The following is a 25,991-nucleotide window of genomic DNA, read 5'->3' as shown; positions in this document are numbered from 1 at the left end:
CGGATCCACAAAAATGCTAGTGTGAAAGTGGCCTTAGGGGGGAAAATTCAATCGCACCTTGTAGCTTCTACACTAAATTCTCTGCTCTTTCTGAGCTCAGTAGCTAATTGGGCGGTCGTCTTACCAGTGATGGGTAACATTCCCTGTATAAGTGTCTACACAGAGGTGTCAGTCATTGATTTTAATGTAAGAATTACGGGTTTTGATTGGGTTTTTCTCCCCAGCACTATATACCAGTCTGATCAGCTCCTGCTCTAGAACATGCATTTTGTGGTGACTGGTTCTATAGAGATATATAGATAGAGATATAGATATATAGATAGAGAGAGATATAGATATATAGATAGAGTGTGTATATGTGTGTGTGTGTATATATATATATATATATATATATATATATATATATATATATATATATATATATAAATTTTTTTTTTTTTATTCATTCAGTTTCATTTGAGCAGATTGATGTATATTTTTGTGGGAAAAGATTCAGTAATACCTGTAACTTATACATTTGTCTCCTGTGAACAGATATCAGTATGAGATGACCTTGTGTAAGTGTGCATATATACAGTAGACGTCAGTCACTGACAGGCTGCAGAAATGTAGAAATTACCAGTTATGCTGAATCTTTTCCCCCAAAGGTGCAAATTGCTCTTTTTTTTTTATTTTTATTTTTTTGGTGACCGTTCCTGTTTTAAATGAAATATATTCCAGAATGATTACATGGGGGGGGGGGGATGCAAGTAGATACTAAACTGACACTGGCAGTGGTTAGAGGTCCTCTTTAACCTTCCGTGCAGAGTATGCACAATGCAGGATATCCCCCACGATACTGTAGAAGGATGGGCTTCATGATCCTCTTGGTTCAGTATCGATTGCTGTATGTGCTTATATTTTATTTATTTTTTGTCTTACAGAAAACGGAAAAAAGCGAGTTTCTGAATTTCTTCTACAACCATTGTATGCAAGTTCTCACTGCGCCTCTCCTGGCAAACACATCTGAAGACAAACCGGATAAGGGTATGCTTGCGGCATATGCCCAAATGTGTGTGTGTGTGTGTGTGTGTGTGTGTGTAGGCTTACAACAGATGAAATGAGTCTGTGTTTTCTATTCGGTTGTTATATGACCAAATAAATAGAATAGCTGCTCTTGTTTCACTGGACCCTCATCTGTCTATGCTATATAGAAAATGTAGGGTTGGGTTATTAAGACAAGCAATCAAATGCCATTCTCAAACTGAAGAAAATTGAGGTAAAATATGCCACATTTATATAGCTGAGCATGTCTTAATACATTTCTTTATTTTGGTGCTTTTCCCTCAGATTCTAGTATTGGACCCAGTACGGACAGCACCATTTGTCCAGGTAAGTGTATTTTGTGTCTGTTAGAGAGGCCAGCGTTAAACTGTCCCTGTCCCCCACCATCACTAGAACAAGGGGCGAGAGCAGGGCTCACATAGCACCTCTCCTTGCTGCAGGAGAATCAATTGCGACTGGCCCCATAAACCTTCTTTTGGGCCATTCGGCCTCTTTCACACGAGCGTGACGGATTAGGTCCGGATGCGTTCAGGGTGCAAGCAAGTTCAGTCAGTTTCGTCTGCGATTGTGTTCAGTTCAGTTTTTTTTTGCACGGGTGCAATGCGTTTTGATGTGTTTTCACTCTTGTGATAAAAAACTGAAAGTTTACAAACAACATCTCTTAGCAACCATCAGTGAAAGCGCCTCGTACCCGCACTTGCTTCTGGATGCAATGTGTTTTTCACTGAAGCCCCATTCACTTCTATAGGGTCAGGGCTGCGTGCGAATGCAGAATATGGAACATCGTGTGATTTTTCACGCAAAGAACTGATGTGTGAAAAAAAAGCTCATGTACACAGACCCATGGAAATGAATGGGTCAGGATTCAGTGCGGGTGCTATGTGTTCACGTCACGCATTGCACTCCGCGCAGAAAACTCGCTCGTGTGAAAGGGGCCTTAGACTTATTGAGTCCATCTCGCTTCCCCCCCCCCCCCCCCCCCCTCTTCCCGCAGGGGGTGTTTTTCAAAAGAAGCCAGAGAGACCAATTCCACCTAATTAACAAAAATACCATTACCAATAAAACCACGTGTCCTGCGTTCTAGATTTCCAAGACCTTCAGCTAACATCTAGAACTGGGATATTTACAGCAAAAAAGCCACTAAAAGTACAATACTTAAGTTGTTTTAAAACTAATTTTCCATCCCCCGGGCTGATAAGTGGAGAGCATTTTTGGCCCCTGCACCATCATAGGTATATGAAATGTGCGGCTTTTCCCTGCTGCCACCACTAGAGGGCGCCTGCTGATTCTTGCTGCTCTCTCTCGCTCTCTCTCTTTGTAATATAGAGCTCAACCTCCCCTATAAGAGATATTAGGAACGTAACTGGCACCATTTTTTACCCCTAAAAACTTAATGGTTGTCATAGTCGCCTGCATTCTAGAAGGAAAATTCCCATGTTGTATACCTGCGTAGGCTGGGTGCACGTGCATCAGTTTCCGGACAGTGTGTTTTTTTTTTTTTTTTTTTTTCTTCATAGCTGGGATCAACTGATATGTAGCGCTCAGGTCCGGCATCTGTAGACGGATAGCACTGGAGGGAAGAATGCTACATGCAGAGTTTTTCTGTCCAGCGCTATGAATATGAACAATGTCATACAGACCTATGGGGTCAGTTCTAGCTAACCTCCCTCCGGCGTTCTCCGTCCGTGCTTGTCGGCTGACTTTTTCTCTTCTGCATTTCAGATAACTATCAGACGGCTCAGCTGCTGGCGTTAATTTTGGAGCTGTTGACGTTCTGTGTGGAGCATCATACGTACCACATCAAAAACTACATCATGAACAAGGATTTGCTCCGTCGAGTGTTAATACTAATGAACTCCAAGCATACTTTTTTAGCACTTTGTGAGTCCCTTTCTAATTTATGAATATTTTGATGCCCTTCATACCAAGGCAGGACTGTTCTACAGCAGGAGACCAGTGTCTTAAAGGGCTTGTCCAGCCCCTTTCTCCCATCTGATCAGACACGTTGGGCGTGGAGAAACACTGCTGAACACAGGGTGGGACAGTCGCTGAGGCCACCGGCAGGTTTTGTTGCAGAAAATGTCTGCCACTGAAATCTGTTCCATTCCCCAGAACGAGGTTATTTGGGCAGGAAGCGAGTGGATTTCTTCAAGTCCCATTCGGACAAAAATTTCTCACATGTGAAGACACCCCTAATGCGAGTGTCTTAAAGGAGTGATCCAGGACTTCGATATTGATGACCTATCCTCAGGATAGGTCATCAATATCAGATTGGCGGGGGTCTGACTTCCTGCACTCACCTGGTCGGCTGTTTGAAGAGGCAGCGGTGAGCTCTTTGGTCCCTTCACAGCTTACCAAGCACAGTGCCATACATCATCTAGTGGCTGTACTTGATATTACAGCTTGGCTCTATTCACTTGAACGGAACTGAGCTGCGACCAGGTCATGTGACCGATGTATGGTGACATCACTGACCTAGGAAGAGGCTTGAGCACTATGGCCTCTTCCAACAGCTGATCAGCAGGGGTCCCAGAAGCTGGACCCTTGCAGGTCTGATATTGATGACCTTACCTGAGGATAGGTCATCAATAGCAAACTCCCAGATAACCCCTTTAATGGAACACATGCACAATATTTTCAGGGTTATGGACGGTTGCCTTGACTGCTGTCCTGCAGCAGCATTGGTACATCTGATGTCTGATTAGACAGGAGAAAGGGACTAGAAAACCCCTTTTAAGGCCTTATGCGCGCGGCCGTCACGGATGCGGACTCATTCACTTGAATAGGTTCGTAATCCAGAAGGTGTGGTGTGAAACGGAGGCACGGAAGCAGTATGAGCATGCGCTACTTTTTTGTGGTGCAGACCTTAGGATGCCAATCGGGGACCCCATTGAAGTAAATGGGTCAGCGTCCATAGACGGCAGCCACATGGTTGGTGCCTATGCATTGCCGACTGCAATTTTGCGGTCCGCGGCACTAGCAAGGCTGGCACACATTCGTGTGCATGAGGCCTAAGTCACGAGCACTGCACACACTGGGAAGAGGCTGTGTCTGGGGTTAAACGTAGGTAATAGGCTGGAGACTGGTTCCTTGTTTGATGGAGGAGTCCCTATTGTTCTAGATCAGGGATCCAGCTGTTCTGAAATTACAACTCTCAGAATCCAAGCAAGTGTAAATGCTAGGAGGAGTAGTTCAAACGGCCGCTGGAGTGCCTCAGGTTGCCGACCCCTCTTCTAGTTCCTAGCCAGCTGCTTCTCTGGCAGCATAGCAAGGAACCTGCGACATGTTCAATATTCTGGTGTCCATCTTGGCAAGTGTTGACTCTGCTGACTGACAAGTTCCTCCTCGCAATGCGCATCCCACGTAGCCCTCTTACCTAGATGCCGTTAGGGGGTTGGCAACCTCCACCACGCCAGCTGTTTGGAAACTACGGTTTCCTGCATGCACACTTGCTCGTTTCTTCTCAGAACTCCCAAAGAATTTTAATGGAGCATGTTGGGAGTTGTAGTTGTACTACAGCTGGAGGCTGCTGACCGCTGCTATAGAATATGGTTGTGGGAGCTCCTGGTAACCTCTAGTGTCTCTCTCTATGGGCTTCTTATAGAAGGCCTTAACTGAATGTGTCCAATGACGTTGGTCCTTCATGCTGCACATTTATGTCTTGTTCTATTAGTGCTTGTTTGGATGGTTTTGTACAGAGATAGGCAACCTCCGGCGCTCCAGCTGTTGCGAGTACAACTCCCAGCATGCATTCTTAGGCCCCTTTCACATGAGTGACTGATTAGTTCCGGGTGCGTTCAGTGAAACTCGCACCATGTTGCAAGCAAGTTCAGTCGGATTTGTCTGCGATTCAGTTTTTATTGCGTGAGTGCAATGCGTTTTTCACGCGCGTGATTAAAAAACTGAAGGTTTGCAAACAACCTCTCTCAGCAGTCATCAGTGAAAAACGTATCGCATCCGTACTTTTTTCCGGATGCAATGCGTTTTTCACTGAAGCCCCATTGACTTCTATGGGGCCAGGGCTGCGTGAAAAACGCAGAATATAGAACATGCTGCGTTTTTCACACAGCGCAGAACTGATGCGTGAAAAAAAACCCCGCTCACGTACATGGACCCATGGAAATGAATGGGTCCGGATTCAGTGCGGGTGCTATGCGTTCACGTCACGCAACGGCCTTGCTCTGCTCTTCTCTGAACTCCCATAGAAATGAATGGAGCATGCTGGGAAGTGCCAAAGGTTGCTGATCCCTGGTTTTGTTGGACCGGGTTTATATTACCAGTCACATTAGGAGCTTATGTTTTTTTTCTAGTTCAAAGACCTCGCCTCACCTAACCTGTCTGTTTTAGTAACCCTTTGCATTCCCCATGTAATAAATCTGGCGAAATTTAATCTTATGACTGTGTTGTGCCATTATTTTATTATTCCTGCTAGCAGTTCTGAACTGTTACTAGCTGGACCTTCACTGCAAACTGTTAATAGTTCATAACTTCTAGCAGGAATAATAAAGGAATGGCACAGCATAGTTATGCGAATAGTTACTAAAACGGACCTATCTGGAAAGGTGACGGGTCCTCTTTTAATGTTTGCCTTTCTCGCTCATGCAGTGTATTTGTATTTTAGGTGCTTTACGTTTCTTGAGGCGAATAATTGGGCTGAAGGATGAATTCTACAACCGTTATATTATAAAGGGAAACCTTTTTGAACCAGTTATTAATGCGCTTCTGGATAACGGAACCAGATACAACCTGCTGAACTCTGCAATAATAGAGCTGTTTGAGTTCATCAGAGTGGTAAGTGGCCATTCACCCACAGCAGTGCGTACGGTCAGTGAGCTCCTTACCATCCGCCCCACTAAACCCTCTCGGGGGAGGTTTCTGTCTCGGTTGTTCTGGTTACGTTTCGTACATATCCAATTTCTGGGGTGCAAGTCCCAGCACAGTCTGGATTGGCCAGCTGTTATCGTATGCAGGCAGCGTCCCAGAGTATATGCCGTCACTTCTGTATCTCAGCCGGTCACCGCTTTCTGCACATTTGCGCCCCCCCCCCCCCCCCTTCCCTACAGTAATGTGAGCTGTTTAGTGATGTGAGCTGGTTTTAAATCATGTCTTTACCGCGCAGGAGGACATAAAGTCGCTGACGGCAAATATAGTGGACAACTTCTATAAAGATCTTGAATCCATTGAATACGTTCAGACATTCAAGGGACTGAAGACCAAGTATGAGCAAGAAAAAGACAGACAGAGTCAGAAACTAAACAGGTGAGGCCGCAGCACCCATCTCCTTTCAGACAGTTGGCTCAGCCCAATGTGGGTATTGTAACGTGTGAACGGAGGCAAGCAAAGAATGGGTTGGGAAGGAACTTTTAAAGTCTGGGTCCACTTTTTATCATGGCGTTTTTAAAGGGAACCTGTCACCGGGATTTTGTGTATAGAACTGAGGACATGGGCTGCTAGATGGCCGCTAGCACATCCGCAATACCCAGTCCCCATAGCTCTGTGTGCTTTTATTGTGTCAAACAATTTTATAGATATGTAAATGAACCTTAGATGAGTCCTGTCTCCTCCATGCTTCAGAGAGGAGTCCAGCGTTCTCTGACTCAGCCCAGCATCCTCCGAATCTCCTCCTTGCTCCCCGACGTCACGAAACTAGAGCTGCGTAATTTTTGCGATGTGAGTTAGCGCAATCGCAGTTTATTCATTCCCTGATGCTAATGCCAGTACAAGGAAGGAACACTATGCCGACACTGCGCATGCGCTAGCTCGCGCATCGCGGGATTACGGCGCTCTAGCTTTGTGACGTCGTGGAGCAAGGAGGAGATTCGGAGGATGCGGGGCGGTGCTGGGCTCCGGAAACATTAGTAACAGCTCCTTGGGCTTCTTACTTGCCTCATTTACATATCAATAAAACCGTTTTTTGGACACAATAAAAGCACACAGAGCTATGGGGACTGGATATTGCAGATGTGCTAGCAGCCATCTAGCAACCCATGTCCTCAGCTATATACCCAAAATCCAGATGACAGGTTCCCTTTAAGTGTACAATTCTTTGCGGATTAATTTCTATACATATGTTTATATTCGTCTAAGGCCTCATGCACACGACCGTTGTTTTGGTCCGCATCCGAGCCGCAGTATTTGTGGCTTGGATGCGAACCCATTCACTTCAATGGGGCCGCAAAAGATGTGGACAGCACTCCGTGTGCCTTCTGCATCCGTTGCTCCGTTCCGTGGTCCGCAAAAAAAATATAACCTGTCCTATTCTTGTCCGTTTTGCAGACAAGAATAGGCAGTTATAGTAATGGCTGTCCGCGCTGTTCTGCAAATTGTGGAACGCACACGGACGCCATTCGTGTTTTGCGGACCGCAAAACACGCAACGGTCGTGTGCATGAGGCTTAAGACAGAGCTCCAAATCCCCAGCATTGACTAAGATGTATCTGAGAGCATGCTCGCTGCCTGCCACTAGATGGTGCTGTTACACAAATCAGCTCTGATAGTCTGCTCCTTAGCTGCCCCAGGTAGCAACATTTTCTGTTTTAAAAAGAAAAGGAGACTCACATGCAAATTTTTGTATGTATTTGCTTATTCCCTTATTGAAAACAATAAAATATATGTATAAAAAAATAAATAAGAATTTCCCCTCATAAAATGACCTATTGTTTGAATGAAGCAATTTCTTTTATTTATTTATTTTTTTTCCATGTCACTAAGTCCTGTTCCTGCACAGGCAGGATTACAAGGACAGGTTACACCTATCTATAGATGACACAGGGTCCATCATTCAGATGATATCACAGCTTTCCACCTCCCTGCACATTGACCTCTGCACAGGTCATGGAGCATGCTCAGAACTATTTTACTAGTTTATAGGGGCACATCCTCTCTGCATCAAGGAAGATGACCCCCAGATGATTGCTGCCTGAGAAACAATTTTGAATTAAAGGTTTTTTCGGGGACTAAAAAACCATGACGGCACAGTCCAGCCCCTATTCAATTGAACGGCAGTTGTGTGGCGGTACCTGAGAACTACATTGTACGGAGCGGTGAGGCTTCAACTCCGTAGACTGTTTTCTTCCTGGGACCGCAGGCGAAGGCAGCAACTATAATCGGTGGGTTTGCCGGGCGTCAGACCACCACCAATCCGATATTGATGACCTGTCCTAAGGATAGGTCATAATATCGTACTCCAGCAAAACCGTTTTAAGCCAGAAAAATGTATGTCCATTCAGGGCATTTGGACTGTATTGCTATTGGCTTGTGGTGTCTGTATTCTGTCTTTTTTTTTTTTTTTTTAAGCCATCCTAAAACTTCTGCGGTTTTCTCTCTAGCGTACCATCTATACTGCGCAGCAACAGATTCCGAAGAGATGCAAGAGCTTTGGAAGAAGATGAAGAGCTATGGTTCAATGAAGACGAGGAGGAAGAAGGCGAAGCCGTCGTGCCTCCTATTGAAAAGTCTAAAGCAGAAGACGACTTTCCTGACAGTTATGAGAAATTTATGGAAACTAAGAAAGGTATAAATGTGGTTTAGTGGGCGACATCTTTTTCGGTGTACAGTGAAAGCTATACATTATTCTAATACACATTTATAGATCAGTTCTTCATGGGAAACGTCATTGATTCCTTCTTTGGGAAAAAAAAATGATCCTGTCACGCAGGACTTGGTACAAGTATGGTTCAGTTATGAGAGCTCTGTCTTGTATTAAGCCGCCCGCTGTGTGTCCATCATGAGACCAGGATAGATATTTTTTTTGTTATTATTATTTTTTCCCTTAAGGGAGAATACCTCCATAATATTAGGGTACTTCTCGCAGCGCAGCCCCCGTCCTGAACTTCCAGCACTGCCAGGGTCGCATAGCATTGTATTGATTTATGATGCTATGTAACCCTTAGGCCCCTTTCACACGGGCGAGAATTCCGCACGGCTGCCATGCTGGAGGTGAACCCGCACTGAATCCGGACCCATTCACTTTAATGGGGCTGTTCAGATGAGCAGTGATTTTTCACGTATCACTTGTGCGTTGCGTGAAAATCGCAGCATATTCTGTGTTTTTCACGAAATGCAGGCCCCATAGAAATGAATGGGGATGCGTGAAAATGGCAAGCAAGTGCGGATGCAATGCGATTTTCACGCATGGCTGCTAAGGAGACGAGAGATGAGTTACCAGGGACCCCATTTACTTTATTATTTTCCATTATAACATGGTTATAATGGAAAATGGCATTCTTAAATTCAGAATGCTAAGTAAAATGTCCATTGTGGGGATAAAAAATAAAATAAAAATGTAACTCCCTCATCCACTTGATCGCGCAGTCTGGCTCGTCTTCTTTCTTTCTTCTTCTTGCAGGACCTGGCTGGAAATGGACCTTCGGTGACGTCATCGCGCTCACCACGTAGTGAAGCGCGGTGACTTCTGCACAGGTCCTGCTGAATGAAGATAGAAGGTCCTTTTCCAGCCAGGTCCTGCAAGAAGAAAAGAAGACTAGCTCGGCTGCGCAATCATGTGGAAGAGGTGAGTTACATATTTTTAATTTTTACCCCTCGATGGACCTTAATGCTGCTATTTTCCATTCTAATCATGTTATAATGGAAAATGATAAAATCTACAGAACACCGATCCCAAACTTAAGTGAAGTTCGTGTTTGGGTACCACAGTTTTTTTTTTTTTTTGTTTTTTTATCATCACGTGCGTGCAAAACGCATTGCATCCGCGCGATAAAAACTGAACATCAGACCGCAATCGCAGTCAAAACTGACTGCAATTGCGTACCTACTCCCACGATTTTCCCTGATCGCAGACTCAACGCATCCGGACACGCTAGTCTGCAAGGGGCCTTACAGTTCTGAAATGTTATGGGAAACACTGACATAATGCTGTCAGTGTTGTCCAATACATTTCAGAGCGTGACACTCTCTCATCTGAAACCAGCCTAAGGTGGATGTACTCTGAGGTTGCACAGAGCTGTAATGGCCATTTGCATGTGCCCTTAAACAGAATCCCTTTCCACAAAGCAGTCTGCTCAGCTGTTGATCCCCCTTTTCCTACATATATAGTAGCAAATGCACACAGGCTCCATTTATGCACTTATGTTCATAACCAATTTTTTATTTTTTTATTTTTAATAAAAAGCTAAAGAAAGTGAAGACAAGGAGAATCTTCCAAAGAGGACTTCAGTGGGGGGATTCAAGTTCACCTTTTCTCACTCTGCCAGTTCAGCTAACGGAGCAAATAGTGCAAACAGCAAATCTGTGGCAGCTCAGACCCCACCAGCAGGATCGAACGGGTCATCCTCCAAAAATACAACTTTATCTGCGACAGTTGCGTCCGCAAAGGTGAGGCAATACCATGTACTGAAAAAATCCGGATGCGATTAACTTTCAGCCTGAATCTTGACCCATTCATTTCAGTTGGGTATGTGTCGTTTTTCACGCATCCTTTTGAGTGCAGGAGGAATGACGGCATGTTATGTGTTTTTCACGCCGCACTGACCCCACAGAAATTAATGGGACTTGGATGAAAAAACGGAAGGCATCTGGTTTTTCACTGATCATTGCTATGAGATGTTGAATGTTATTCTTCACACGTGAAAAACACCTAAAAAACTGATTGCATTCACAGAAAAAAAAAAATGATTCAACTTTCGGGCAAAACAATCAGTTTTTCCCTGACTAGACCCTGACACGAGTTGTATCTTATAGTGAATGGGCTAGGCTGTACCCCTGCCGGACCCTGCTAGCGCAAGTGTGAAAGTAGCCTTAGGAGACTGATGGAACTCAAATCAGCAAGATCTCTTAGTAGTAGCGATGCATGTAACGTTATTTTGTCTTGAGTATGATTAAAACTTTAACGCCAGCGTTCTCTTTTCTGCAGCAGGGAAGTCTGATCGGACTGGTGGATTACCCCGATGATGAGGAAGAAGAGGAGGAGGAAGACACCTCGCCCAGAAAAAGACCTAGGCTGGGATCTTAAATTGACAGCCATAAGCTTTGGGTTAACACAGCAACTGATGTCTGAGCATAGTGTGAGTCAGGAAGCTTTCTCCCTTGAATAATGCGGAAGTAGCCAAACTCCACTAGAAGGGTGTAAATGTCAAGATTTCATGGAGGCCCCACAAGCGTTCATGAATTCTTGTAGGGTTTCAGAATGAAGGGTTAGCTATGACACAGAGATGATTGCTTCAGTCCATCTTGTGTTTGGGGAAGGGGACAGAATGGATCACTTAGAAAGACACTTTAACGTTGCAGGGTTGCCCCAAGATGTAACTCAATAAAAAGCAAAACGCTTTTATTTGCACACCGGTAATCTTAATTTTTAATGGTGCTGGCCATAGTGTTTTAATAATTGCCTATTTTATAAAAAAAAAAAGAGAGAGAAATGGAAGGGAATGAATTCTGATCTAACTTTGGGGACCATTCTTTGTAAATTTAATTCCCATCTTTGGTAGTAGGAATGGGAGGGGGATGGGTGACACATCGTAGTGCATGTTAACTTTAAAAACGAAAAAATGAAAAAAAAAATGAATGAGAACCTTTCAGTGTGTATTTTATTCAAATCTGAAGTCAGAATGAACAGATGTCATAAGTAGCCCGTCCTGCGTACTGCACTTCCAGAAATACTGATGCCAAGGATCAGTAGCTTCCAAAACCTAGTCTGGAAACTGCCCGTTGACCTCCTTACCAGTGCCTCAATCTCTTGCAGTGTTACTATTTTTGTGTTAATTATATGAACGGTGTGTTTAGTTTTTTTAGTTTTTTTTTCTCCCCATTTTTTTTTCTTCTTTAGCATTCGACGTCCTTGGTTTTTAACGCTATTATCGGTTTTAGTCCATATAAATTAAATATCCCAATTTTTTTAAAGTGCTAAAACACCATCATGGCTATACAAGAAACGATATACCAAAGGGGTTAACACCGCAAGCAATGAATTAATATCAGCCATTTGTTTCATAGTCGGGGAAGCCTGCCGTTACACATTTTATACATAGCAATTCAGAGCACATTCCGTGGATGGAAGTGAATTGCAGCTGATGCGCCGTCACCGGTCTACTTGTAGGATACAACCTGGTTTGATTTTTATTTTTTAAAGTAGCACCTGAACCTGTAAATATTTTACTAGTTTCCGCCCTGTTCATATATGATCTGAGATCATGCAGAAGAAAAGTGTTCCCTCCTTCACGTCAACTTACTGTCCAGAGACGCACAGAGCTGCTGCGGTCCTCTGACAGTCGCCCTCATAACAGGTTCTCGATCCGTTCCTCCTGATAATAGTTGAAGCAGTTTCCCAAGTTTTGGAGATTTTGTAGTTTAATTATAATTTTAGTTATTATTTGGAAAGATGGGCCGTCTGTGTAGATATGAAGTATAGTTCTTTTTTTTTTTTTTCTTTTTTTCTTTTTTTTCCATAAAAATACAGAAGTTTATTTTGTATTAAATACCACTGTACTTGTTTTACACCATTTGTATACATGTGGTGATATTAATGCTGAACTGTAAAATTCAGGAATTAAAATGTGACCGACCCTGTAATTACATATCTTTTGCTTGATTTTATTTTTGTGTACCATATATAGTCACTGGGAATCTGTCCACTCTCTATATACTGGACAAGCTGCTCTGTGCGGGGCTTGTGTTTAATCACTTTCCATTAGGATCCATCATATCGCCAATCAACCATAACATTAAAACCACCTGTCTAATAAAAGGTAAAAAGAACGCCTGGAAGACTTGGTGCCATTGAGCTGAAATTGACGACTGCTAGTGCTGCTTGGTCAATGACTATACCACCAAGGTGGCGCCCCCTTTATTTTGGGTTCTGCAGCAGGGTGTATGTTGAGGCAGGGTCACATTAATACTGGGTGGCATCTCATTTTGCTGCGATATAGGCTACCACTCTGACATGGTACCGGTCATACAGATGCTGGATATCCTCCTGTGGTCATCTTTCAGCTTGGACTTGTAGTTCAGGGGGTTGAGGGCTGCTGTCCATTGGAGATCCATCGCTCTCAATGGGGAAGAGATCTGGTCATCATGCTGGCCAGGCGAGCTGCTGGATACCCTGGCACCTAGTAACAAGGCAGAACCCTATTGTTTGCCATTCATGCCTCTCGCCACATACCAGGCAGGCAGGATGAGCTGTAGTTCTGCTTCAAGTAGACTTTCTTTTGGTCTGGGCAGTCACAGCATGGCTACTGCAAATCTAATTTGTAATGCCATGGCTGTCCTTTGAGATGCAGCAGCTCTGCTTATATGGAGATCTTGCCGTGCATTTGTCTGTCTTGACTACCCAGAACCCTCTCTACGTACACAAGTGTCCTTCTGATCACTTTCAACACCACCAACTTTTTATCCAACTCTTTGTGAGATTTGATGGATGGACTGTTCAGCTTCTCTAAGTCCCACTGTTTTGGCCCTTTTCAAAGTCCATTAATTGCACAAATGGTGCACACCTTCATCTAGCAGGTAGGGTTGCACCAGGAATGGAAGTATCGATACTTTGATGCCTAGATAGATACTGAGTGATTGTTTCGCTACTAAGCTGCACTAGAGAACATGGCGCGCAGCACACACTATGGTCTCGTCAGCGGCCACACGTGGAGAAGGAAGGAGCGTCCCTCTCTTCCCACAGTGACACAGCTGCCACCAAGGAAAATGTGGGGCCTATAGTGATTGCTCAGTTACCGAGTTGGCTCTGGTCTGACAGCCAAATGATAGAGAACCCCCCTCCTGAGCTCCAAAGGAAGGAAGAGAGGAGCAGAAGAGAGCGACTGTTAAATAGGGAGCCAAAATAGCAGGCTCTACTTGCAAAGCTGACCGAAAGGATCTAACCCGCAATCGGCATAGAGGAACATTGGGGTTAATGAACTCTGCAATGCCTTTCATGTGAAGTAAATGATGGGGGTCACTTATTAATGTAAGGCACATGGCGTTATTACTTTTGAACCTCCATGTGCCTCACAATATTAAAGCCCTCCCACAATCAAGTACCTCCCAACACAATGGGGTTAATGTGAGGCACACGAGGAGGTTATTTACCATCAGTATGAGGGACATGGAGGCACAAATTGATAAAACCTTGTGCCTCACATTAATGGTAAGCAAAAGCCTTCATGTTTCTCATGCATTAACCCATGTTGCCCATTATGTTGGCAAGTATCGATTTGGTGTCTTGCAGCGTGATTTACTTGGTATTGAAATCAAAGTTCAGATTGTGGTAAAGTGACAACCCCACTAACGGGCATAGTGAACACTGCAACAAAACCCAACACTGATGCCAGTTTGTGGAACATCTAAGTAAAGTTCGGATCTTGGAACTTTTCTCACTACATGTAACCCCCTCCAGCATTGCCATATTGTAAAATAGGCTTTTTTTTTTTTATCTTAAAGGGATTGTCTCACTTCAGTAAATGGCATTTATCATGTAGACCAGGCATGCTCAACCTGCGGCCCTTCAGCTGTTGCAAAACTACAACTCCCATCATTCCCTGACAGCCTACAACTATCACCCTACAGAAGGGCATCGTGGGAGTTGTAGTTTTACAACAGCTGGAGGGCCGCAGGTTGAGCGTGCCTGATGTAGACAAATTTTAATACGAGGCTAATGCATTGTGATTGTCCATATTGCCTCCTTTAGGCTACATTCACACTCGCGTTTGGTGCGGATCCGTCATGGATCTGCACAGACGGATCCATTCAGATAATACAAATGTCTGCATCCGTTCAGAACGGATCCGTTTGTATTATCTTTAACATAGCCAAGACGGATTCGTCTTGAACACCATTGAAAGTCAATGGAGGACGGATCCGGTTTCTATTGTGTCATAGAAAACGGATCCGTCCCCATTGACTTACATTGTGTGTCAGAAACTGAGCGTTTGGCTCAGTTTTATCAGACGGACACCAAAACGCTGCAAGCAGAATGGAGACGGAACGGAGGCAAACTGATGGATTCTGAGCGGATCCTTTTCCATTCAGAATGCATTAGGGCAAAACTGATCCGTTTTGGACCGCTTCTGAGAGCCTATTTTTTATTTTTTTGTGCAGAGTTGATACGGTTTTGCTGCAGATCTCGCCCTTCATTGGAAAAGGGTGAGATCTGCAGCTAAAACTGCAAACATAATTGACATGGTTACGAATTTGGAAATCTGCACGTCGGGTCAATTGTCACACAGATGAAAATCTGCAAAGTGGACATCATCTTATACACTGCTGGTACTGAACTAGGCTGCGGTTTTCCCACATAGAATCCGCGCTGAAAAACTGCACATATTCCCCAAAGTGTGCTGGCGCCCTAAGGGGTTTATCCAGTAAATGACGATGAGCTATCCTTAGGATAGGTCATCATTATCACTTCGTCAGGGGTCTGAGTCTTGGCACCCCCTGCCGATCAGCTGTTTCATGGAGCCGCGTGGCTCGCCGTTGATCTGGTGAGCGAGGCAGCCTGCCAGCAGCTTACCATGCACAACGCTGTACCGGGGGTAGTTATCGGGGAAGCTGCTGCTTTGTGGTCCGAGTCAACAGTTTTAACAATATTCTACAAAGACCTTATATACAGTGTCACTGGAGCGGCTGCTGGGCCTCGTCTGACTTGCCACAGGAGTGAGAGTTACGAAGAAGCTACTGGGAGTAAAGGGGTCCATTCAAAAATTTGCTGTGGGGCCCAGTAATTTCTGGTTACGCCACTGGCACAGTACATTGTATAGCGGTTGTGCTTGGTATTACAGATCAGACCCATTGACTTAAATGGGGCTGAGCTGCAACCAGGCCATGTGACCAATGTATGGTGATGTCACTGGCCTAGAAAGAGGCCATGGTGCTCACTGAGCCACAGGTAATTGCCGGGGGCCCTGGGAGTCAGACCCCTGTCGATCTGATATTATCAATCTTTTTGGTGTTTTTTTTTAAGCAAGAAAGGCTGCATCCAGATGTTACATGTTGGCCAATAGGAACTTATAAAAAAACTACCCTTTTTTTTTTTTTTTTTTTTTCCCTGTGGTGCCTGACATTTTTTTTTAAACTCCAAATGCTCTGAATGTGGTGTTTTTTCAGACATCTTCCAATAGACTTCTCTATGGGGAAAAAAAAGTATGAAAGAAGACACATGTAACTGAGTGACTAACACACTCCTTAAGGTCATGGTGTATTTTACAAGCCCAAAAAAACAACCATGGCGTGGCTGCACCCTCAAGATGGAAATCCAGTATGGAAAAAGATGTTGGTGGTTCCCAGCCAGTTGCGTGTAAGATTAGGTGCAAGTATAAGAGCTGATTCACACTACGGCGTGTCAGCCCCATCTCCCAGACCGACTATGGCTCCTCTGACCCAAACTGACTGCATCATAGTGATTTATGATCGTGGCTCTACCGTGATAGAAAATGCAAAGCAATATGCTTTGAAATTGAAATGCCCCACAGAAGAAAGGGGCAGAAACGGGAGTTTTTACAGCACTTATGTATCAGTAAAACAAAAAAAAGTGGGTGAGGTGTGGCTTCCTGCAGCTCCGCAGATTTAGTTTTGGGGACCAGTTCTCACAACTGATTTTGAAAAACATGCTTTAACAAAATCAGCATGGAATCTGATTTTTTTATTTTTTTTTCAGTGTGCAAAATGTGTTTTTTAATGCGTTTTTTTGCACTTTTTTTTTTTTTTTTTTAACCAATGGGTGTTCACTTAAATACACTGCTCAAAAAAATAAAGGGAACACTTAAACAACACAATGTAACTCCAAGTCAATCACACTTCTGTGAAATCAAACTGTCCACAGTGACAATCAATTTCACATGTTGTTGTGCAAATGGGATAGACAACAGGTGGAAATTATAGGCAATTAGCAAGACACCCCCAATAAAGGAGTGGTTCTGCAGGTGGTGACCACAGACCACTTCTCAGTTCCTATGCTTCCTGGCTGATGTTTTGGTCACTTTTGAATGCTGGCGGTGCTTTCACTCTAGTGGTAGCATGAGACGGAGTCTACAACCCACACAAGTGGCTCAGGTAGTGCAGCTTATCCAGGATGGCACATCAATGCGAGCTGTGGCAAGAAGGTTTGCTGTGTCTGTCAGCGTAGTGTCCAGAGCATGGAGGTGCTATCAGGAGACGTGGAGGAGGCCGTAGGAGGGCAACAACCCAGCAGCAGGACCGCTACCTCCGCCTTTGTGCAAGGAGGAACAGGAGGAGCACTGCCAGAACCCTGCAAAATGACCTCCAGCAGGCCACAAATGTGCATGTGTCTGCTCAAACGGTCAGAAACAGACTCCATGAGGGTGATATAAGGGCCCGACGTCCACAGGTGGGAGTTGTGCTTACAGCCCAACACCGTGCAGGATGTTTGGCATTTGCCAGAGAACACAAAGATTGGCAAATTCGCCACTGGCACCCTGTGCTCTTCACAGATGAAAGCAGGTTCACACTGAGCACATGTGACAGAGTCTGGAGATGCCGTGGAGAATGTTCTGCTGCCTGCAACATCCTCCAGCATGACCGGTTTGGCATTGGGTCAGTAATGGTGTGGGGTGGCATTTCTTTGGAGGGCCGCACAGCCCTCCATGTGCTCGCCAAAGGTAACCTGACTGCCATTAGGTACCGAGATGAGATCCTCAGACCCCTTGTGAGACCATATGTTGGTGCGGTTGGCCCTGGGTTCCTCCTAATGCAAGACAATGCTAGACCTCATGTGGCTGGAGTGTATCAGCAGTTCCTGCAAGACGAAGGCATTGATGCTATGGACTGGCCCGCCCGTTCCCCAGACCTGAATCCAATTGAGCACATCTGGGACATCATGTCTCGCTCTATCCACCAACAGACTGTCCAGGAGTTGGCAGATGCTTTAGTCCTGGTCTGGGAGGAGATCCCTCAGGAGACCATCCGCCACCTCATCAGGAGCATGCACAGGCGTTGTAGGGAGGTCATACAGGCACGTGGAGGCCACACACACTACTGAGCCTCATTTTGACTTGTTTTAAGGACATTACATCAAAGTTGGATCAGCCTGTAGTGTGTTTTTCCACTTTAATTTTGAGGGTGACTCCAAATCCAGACCTCCATGGGTTGAAAAATTTGATTTCCATTTTTTTATTTTTGTGTGATTTTGTTGTCAGCACATTCAACTATGTAAAGAACAAAGTATTTCAGAAGAATATTTAATTAATTCAGATCTAGGATGTGTTATTTTTGTGTTCCCTTTATTTTTTTGAGCAGTGTACAAAGCTGAATTTTCAGCTTGAGGTTTTTGAAGCAGATCTATGCAGATTTTGTTGCAGAATTTATCTGCAGCGTTTTCCACTACAGAATCAGTTTGTCGTAGGGTAACATGGTGGAAGTCTTGATGTAGGTGGATTTTCTTGCAAAATTTGTGAAGGCACTCTAATTTATGCCAGAAACTGGCATAAATTACCATATAAGACACACCCCAGATTTAGACAAAAAAATAATTTCTCTGTTACATGTTTTTCTCTTCCAGTCATCAGTATGCCATCTCAGGCCTTAAGCTGTCCCCCACTTGGAAATCCCCGCTCCTACTATTGTTCCGGCTGGAAGGCCTTCCGGAAAGCCTTACTCCTACATGAGGCCCTGGCTTTTGTGGCACTTACCGGGCCACTTTGGGGGAAAGCGAGACCCGTCCTCCGAGCGCAAAATTTTCTCGTCCATACTAGAGATATGCGAATTTCATGTTATGAAATTCGTTCACGCTTCGTTTGGTGGTAAAAGCAGAATTGCGTTATGGATTCCGTTACCACGGACCATAATGCAATTCTATGACTCCCCTTCTTAACGTAAACGGGACGTATCTGTTTTGCAGCCCATAGACTTCTATTATGACGGGATGAATAACGGAGTGCCTCTAAAGGCATTCCGTCATTGAATTGTGTTTATGGTCCATGAGATGCAATTCTGCTTTTACCACCAAACAAAGCGTGAACGAATTTCAAAATATGAAATTCGCTCATCTCTAGTCCTTACATTCTCCTCCTCCAGGAGCCTGCTGAGTTCTGCCCCCACAAAAAATAAATAAAAAAAACAGCCCAGTTAATCCCTGGTGCACTTTAACGCTTCTACAGGTGGCGTATTTGCGACCACCACATGTGGTACCTTCTACCACACTTCCCACCAGCCACAGGTGAAGTAATTGCACTACACAGGATACTATACATCCTGTTGCATTACCCCCTTCCACAGGTGGAGTAATTGTACTACCACTGTATACCGTATATCCTATCACATTAACCCCATTCACAAGTGGAGTAATTGGACTAACACTGGATACTGTACATCCTGTTGCAGTATGGCCCCCTTCTCAGTTGCAGTATTTGCATTCAGCCTGAAGGTGGCGATGGCAACTGTTACTTCCTCACATTACATATTTGCACTGGACGCTGGATCTGTAGTTTCTACCACATTGCCTTCTACTGCATGATGAGTATCAGCCTTGGCATTGTATGCTGTAGCTGCTCCAACAGGTGTTGTCTTTATGCTGGCACTTGGTGCCGTAGCTGACAAGTCCATTTATTGCTGATGACTTGATGGTCATCTGCATTACTTCCATCAACAGGCCAGGTATTTGCAATAGCATGGGATGCTGTAGCTGATGATTGCCTCACTTCTGGTGTGCGCTAGTTGGGGTCTTCAGCTGGCAGCAGGGGTGGATTGACCATAGACCCTGCAGGGAAATTTCCCAGTGGGCCACCAAAGCTCTCCTAATGGCAGCAGGCAGGGGCGTTGCTAGGGTCTGAAGACATCCGGGGCACGAGCCCCCGTAAAACCACTCCCCCACCCCATGAAGCTATGCCCTCATCGCCACCGGGGGAGGGGGCCTTCACAGTAGTTAATTAACCCTTTTCAACAGTCCCCCCTTCAGTGAATAGGGGACTGCTGAAAGGGGTTAATAACTACAGTGAAGGGCCTAGCCGTCTGGGCAACCCCACAGATCATCCTAATTTAAAATTACGCAAACCCCCCAACTACACTGCTCAAAAAAATAAAGGGAACACTTAAACAACACAATGTAACTCCAAGTCAATCACACTTCTGTGAAATCAAACTGTCCACTTAGGAAGCAACACTGAGTGACAATCAATTTCACATGCTGTTGTGCAAATGGGATAGACAACAGGTGGAAATTATAGGCAATTAGCAAGACACCCCCAATAAAGGAGTGGTTCTGCAGGTGGTGACCACAGACCACTTCTCAGTTCCTATGCTTCCTGGCTGATGTTTTGGTCACTTTTGAATGCTGGCGGTGCTTTCACTCTAGTGGTAGCATGAGACGGAGTCTACAATCCACACAAGTGGCTCAGGTAGTGCAGCTTATCCAGGATGGCACATCAATGTGAGCTGTGGCAAGAAGGTTTGCTGTGTCTGTCAGCGTAGTGTCCAGAACATGGAGGCGCTACCAGGAGACGTGTAGGAGGGCAACAACCCAGCAGCAGGACCGCTATCTGCCTTTGTGCAAGGAGGAACAGGAGGAGCACTGCCAGAGCCCTGCAAAATGACCTCCAGCATGCCACAAATGTGCATGTGTCTGCTCAAACGGTCAGAAACAGACTCCATGAGGGTGATATGAGGGCCCGACGTCCACAGGTGGGGGTTGTGCTTACAGCCCAACACCGTGCAGGACGTTTGGCATTTGCCAGAGAACACCAAGATTGGCAAATTCGCCACTGGCGCCCTGTGCTCTTCACAGATGAAAGCAGGTTCACACTGAGCACATGTGACAGACGTGACAGAGTCTTGAGACCTCCAGCATGACCGGTTTGGCATTGGGTCAGTAATGGTGTGGGGTGGCATTTCTTTGGAGGGCCGGACAGCCCTCCATGTGCTCGCCAGAGGTAGCCTGACTGCCATTAGGTACCGAGATGAGATCCTCAGACCCCTTGTGAGACCATATGCTGGTGCGGTTGGCCCTGGGTTCCTCCTAATGCAAGACCATGCTAGACCTCATGTGGCTGGAGTGTGTCAGCAGTTCCTGCAAGACGAAGGCATTGATGCTATGGACTGGCCCGCCCGTTCCCCAGACCTGAATCCAATTGAGCACATCTGGGACATCATGTCTCGCTCTATCCACCAACGTCACGTTGCACCACAGACTGTCCAGGAGTTGGCAGATGCTTTAGTCCAGGTCTGGGAGGAGATCCTCAGGAGACCGTCCGCCACCTCATCAGGAGCATGCACAGGCGTTGTAGAGAGGTCATACAGGCACGTGGAGGCTACACACACTACTGAGCCTCATTTTGACTTGTTTTAAGGACATTACATCAAAGTTGGATCAGCCTATAGTGTGTTTTTCCACTTTAATTTTGAGTGTAACTCCAAATCCAGACCTCCATGGGTTGAAAAATTTTATTTCCATTTTTTTCTTTTTATGTGATTTTGTTGTCAGCACATTCAACTATGTAAAGAACAAAGTATTTCAGAAGAATATTTAATTAATTCAGATCTAGGATGTGTTATTTTTGTGTTCCCTTTATTTTTTTGAGCAGTGTATAAACTAATCACAGATTGTGCTGCTGGGATGCCAGAATCAGTTGTAGTCTGTGAAGGAACCCATCAACAAGCGTAGGAAGTTGGAACCCATCAACCCCCCTTGTACTTGTTCCGCTACTTGCAGGCTGCGCGGGCATGAGTTCAGAACTTCAGTCACTTCGGTTTGCAATTCTATTCTGCGGCGCGTGATCCCACGAGACACGTAACCGCTCGCGGGATCACGCGCCGCAAAACAGAATTGCGGACCGAAGTGACTGAAGTTCTGAACTCATGCCCGCGCAGCCTGCAAGTAGCGGAACAAGTACAAGGGGGGTTGGGGGATGATCTGTGGGATTGCCCAGATGGATAGGAATAGCCTAATAAAAATCCCACCAGCATAAACATTCGGGGCTCCAGCCCCGAATATTTTGACTTAACGACGCCCCTGGCAGCAGGCCAGGTACATAATGATCTGATGTTCAGTTGCCCTCCTGAACTTAACTGTATTACTGTCCTTAGAACAGTTACGGTGATACAGTTGGATAATGCAGCGAGGGCGGCAGTATTTTGTGCTGCACTGTTGTATTTGATTATACTGGGGCGGTACTTTGTGCTGCACTATGGTATTGCAGGGCCTGTCTACTTCTGTAGTCCCTGCCTACTTATGTTGCCCTGTCTTCTATCAATTTAGTCCCGCCTAAAACATGGGACCACTTAGTTTTTTCCCAGGGCCACTCCGCCCCTGGCATTATTCCCTTCACAAGTGTGACACTGGCGCTAACAATTTATGCAGTGACATCTCAGCATTGCCCCATTTTAGGAGATTGTGTATTTGCAATGATGTCCTGTTGTAGCGGCCATACCTATTCAGTTCACATTGTGTGAGTCACCTACATTACTTCCCCTCACTGGATGGAGCGGCTGTACTGTGGACACGAATAGCTGATTCCCTCTCTACTTTTCTCCGTCCATTAGGCGAGTAGTTGCACTCCCGCCCCGTTACTGTTTCTGTCTACTTGGCCAGTATCCATGTCCATTGGGTTAGCGTATTATTCCTGTGGAGTGCCTGTACTGATGCTAATTTTTTCTGGTACTTTAGTGGCAATAGACATCCAAATCACACTCCCCTACTGGCGCCAATCTCTGGTCACTGTCGATCCACTTTGTGCATTCCTCTGATAACCACATTTTCACCTTCAGATGGAGTTGCTACGCTATGGTGGTAGATAGTCTATGACAGGGATGCCCAACCTGCGGCCCTCCAGCTGTTACAAAACTACAACTCCCAGCATGCCCGGACAGTCAAAAGCTATCAGCCTACAGCAGGGCATGATGGGAGTTGTAGTTTTACGCTGGAGGGCCGCAGGTTGAGCATCTCTGGTCTATGACAAGTCTACAGACTTCTGATGTTTCAAGTGTCGGCATCGCTTCTACCTACTGCTAAGGTATTATTTTAGTATTTTTTTTTTTATCCACATCTTCTGAAGTCTCCCAAACCGTTTTGTCTTTGTTTAACCACTTCAGCCCCCCCCCTAGCTTAAACCCCCTTAATGACCAGACCACTTTTTACAATTCTGCACTACACTACTTTCACGGTTTATTGCTCGGTCATACAACTTACCACCCAAATGAATTTTACCTCCTTTTCTTCTCACTAATAGAGCTTTCATTTGGTGGTATTTCATTGCTGCTGACATTTTTACTTTTTTTGTTATTAATCGAAATTTAACAATTTTTTTTCCAAAAAATGACATTTTTCACTTTCAGTTGTAATTTTTTTTTTTTTTAAATACATTTCTATATTAATTTTTCTCTAAATTTATTGTTCTACATGTCTTTGATTTTAAAAAAATGCTTGGGTAAAAGTTATAGCGTTTACAAACTATGGTACAAAAATGTGAATTTCCACATTTTGAAGCAACTCTGACTTTCTGAGCACCTGTCATGTTTCCTGAGGTTCTACAATGGCCAGACAGTACAAACACCCCACAAATGACCCCATTTCAGAAAGTAGACACCCTAAGGCAGGGATCAGCAACCTTCGGCACTCCAGCTGTTGTGAAACTACAACTCCCAGCATGCAAACTTACTCGGCTGTTCTTATAACTCCCACAGAAGTGAAAGGAGGATTCTGGGAGTTGTAGTTTCAGAACAGCTGGAGTGCCGGAGGTTGCTGATCCCTGCCCTAAGGTATTCACTAATGGGCATAGTGAGTTCATAGAACTTTTTCTTTTTTGTCACAAGTTATCGGAAAATTATGATTTTTTTTTTTTTTTTTTCTTACAAAGTCTCATATTCCACTAACTTGTGACAAAAAATAAAAACTTCCATGAACTCACTATGCCCATCACAAAATACCTTGGGGTGTCTTCTTTCCAAAATGGGGTCACTTGTTGGGTAGTTATTCTGCCCTGGCATTTTAGGGGCCCTAATGTGTGAGAAGAAGTCTGGAATCCAAATGTGTAAAAAATGCCCTGTAAAATCCTAAAAGTACTCATTGGAATTTGGGCCCCTTTGCCCACCTAGGCTGCAAAAAAGTGTCACACATGTGGTATCGCTGTACTCAGGAGAAGTAGGGCAATGTGTTTTGGGGTGTCTTTCTACATATACCCATGATGGGTGAGAGAAATATATCTCTCTAAAAGTCAACTTTTCCCATTTTTTTTATACAAAGTTGTCATTATAGAGAGATATTTCTCTCACCCAGCATGGGTATATGTAAAAAGATACCCCAAAACACATTGCCCAACTTCTCCTGAGTACAGCGTTACCACATGTGTGACACTTTTTTGCAGCCTAGGTGCGCATAGGGGCCCAAATTCCAATGAGTATCTTTTAGGAGGGCATTTGGATTCCAGACTTCTTCTCACGCTTTAGGGCCCCTAAAATGCCAGGGCAGTATAAATACCCCACATGTGACCCCATTTTGGAAAGAAGACACCCCAAGGTATTCCATGAGGGGCATGGCGAGTTCATAGAAGTTTTTTTTTTTTGGCACAAGTTAGCGGAAATTTTTTATTTTTTTTTCTCACAAAGTCTCCCTTTCCGCTAACTTGTGACAAAAAATAAAATTTTACATGAACTCGCCATGTCCCTCACAAAATACCTTGAGGTGTCTTCTTTCCAAAATGGGGTCACATGTGGGGTATTTATACTGCCCTGGCATTCTAGGGGCCCTAAAGCGTGAGAAGAAGTCTGGAATATAAATGTCTAAAAATTTTTACGCATTTGGATTCCGTGAGGGGTATGGTGAGTTCATGTGAGATTTTATTTTTTGTCACAAGTCAGTGGAATATGTGCTAACTTGTGCCAAAAAAAATGTCTGAATGGAGCCTTACAGGGGGGTGATCAATGACAGGGGGGTGATCAGGGAGTCTATATGGGGTGATCACCCCCCTGTCATTGATCACCCCCCTGTAAGGCTCCATTCAGAGGTCCGTATGTGTTTTGCGGATCCACGGATCCATGGATCGGATCCGCAAAACACATACGGACCTCTGAATGGAGCCTTACAGGGGGGTGATCAGGGAGTCTATATGGGGTGATCACCCCCCTGTAAGGCTCCATTCAGAGGTCCGTATGTGTTTTGCGGATCCACGGATCGGATCCGCAAAACACATACGGACGTCTGAATGGATCCTTACAGGGGGGTGATCAGTGACAGGGGGGTGATCAAGGAGTCTATATGGGGTGATCACCCCCCTGTAAGGCTCCATTCAGAGGTCCGTATGTGTTTTGCGGATCCATGGATCGGATCCGCAAAACACATACGGACCTCTGAATGGAGCCTTACAGGGGGGTGATCAATGACAGGGGGGTGATCAGGGAGTCTATATGGGGTGATCACCCCCCTGTAAGGCTCCATTCAGAGGTCCGTATGTGTTTTGCGGATCCACGGATCGGATCCGCAAAACACATACGGACGTCTGAATGGAGCCTTACAGGGGGGTGATCAGTGACAGGGGGGTGATCAGGGGTTAATAAGTGACAGGAGGGGGGGGTGTAGTGTAGTGGTGCTTGGTGCTACTTATCACAGAGCTGCCTGTGTCCTCTGGTGGTCGATCCAAGCAAAAGGGACCACCAGAGGACCAGGTAGCAGGTATATTAGACGCTGTTATCAAAAGCGTCTAATATACCTGTTAGGGGTTAAAAAAAATCGCATCTACAGCCTGCCAGCGAACAATCGCCGCTGGCACGCTGTAGATCAGCTAGTTTACCTCCGGTGCCTGTGTGCGCGCGTTCACAGGAAATCTCGCATCTCGCGAGAGGACGCGCCAGCGCGTCCACCCAGAATAACAGGGCCGACGCAATCCTGCGTACGGCGGTCCTGTAGTGGTTAACTGGGCTATCCTCTTTCTGCCCATATTCTACGCGCTCTCTCTCTCTCTGGTTGGCCTTCCTGTTAGGGTACTTTCACACTTGCGGCAGGACGGATCCGACATGCTGTTCACCATGTCGGATACGTCCTTCCACTAGTTCGCCGGACCGCCGCTC

General features: G+C 45.1%; 1 protein-coding gene across 4 annotated transcripts in view; it reads left to right on the top strand.

Annotated features, from left to right (window-relative positions):
- The window catches only part of PPP4R3B (protein phosphatase 4 regulatory subunit 3B), a 49,112-nt gene extending 36,991 nt beyond the window's left edge, over positions 1 to 12,121 (top strand). For 2 of the 4 annotated variants that reach the window (XM_040429710.1, XM_040429708.1), the window contains exons 9-16: positions 924 to 1,026; positions 1,330 to 1,371; positions 2,767 to 2,925; positions 5,666 to 5,835; positions 6,164 to 6,303; positions 8,372 to 8,556; positions 10,174 to 10,376; positions 10,918 to 12,121. In XM_040429710.1, coding sequence (XP_040285644.1) covers positions 924 to 1,026; positions 1,330 to 1,371; positions 2,767 to 2,925; positions 5,666 to 5,835; positions 6,164 to 6,303; positions 8,372 to 8,556; positions 10,174 to 10,376; positions 10,918 to 11,013 — 1,098 coding nt within the window. In that variant the 3' untranslated portion in view covers positions 11,014 to 12,121. Of the gene's footprint in view, positions 1 to 923; positions 1,027 to 1,329; positions 1,372 to 2,766; positions 2,926 to 5,665; positions 5,836 to 6,163; positions 6,304 to 8,371; positions 8,557 to 10,173; positions 10,377 to 10,914 lie in introns of all 4 variants that reach the window. The other 2 variants (XM_040429707.1, XM_040429709.1) reach the window with 1 other exon arrangement.
- The last annotated feature ends 13,870 nt before the right edge of the window (positions 12,122 to 25,991 follow it).

Source organism: Bufo bufo, chromosome 4, assembly GCF_905171765.1.
Source record: "Bufo bufo chromosome 4, aBufBuf1.1, whole genome shotgun sequence".
Classification (NCBI taxonomy): domain Eukaryota; kingdom Metazoa; phylum Chordata; class Amphibia; order Anura; family Bufonidae; genus Bufo; species Bufo bufo.
Note: the sequence above shows the minus strand (reverse complement) of the source record. Positions and strands in the feature narration are given on the sequence as shown.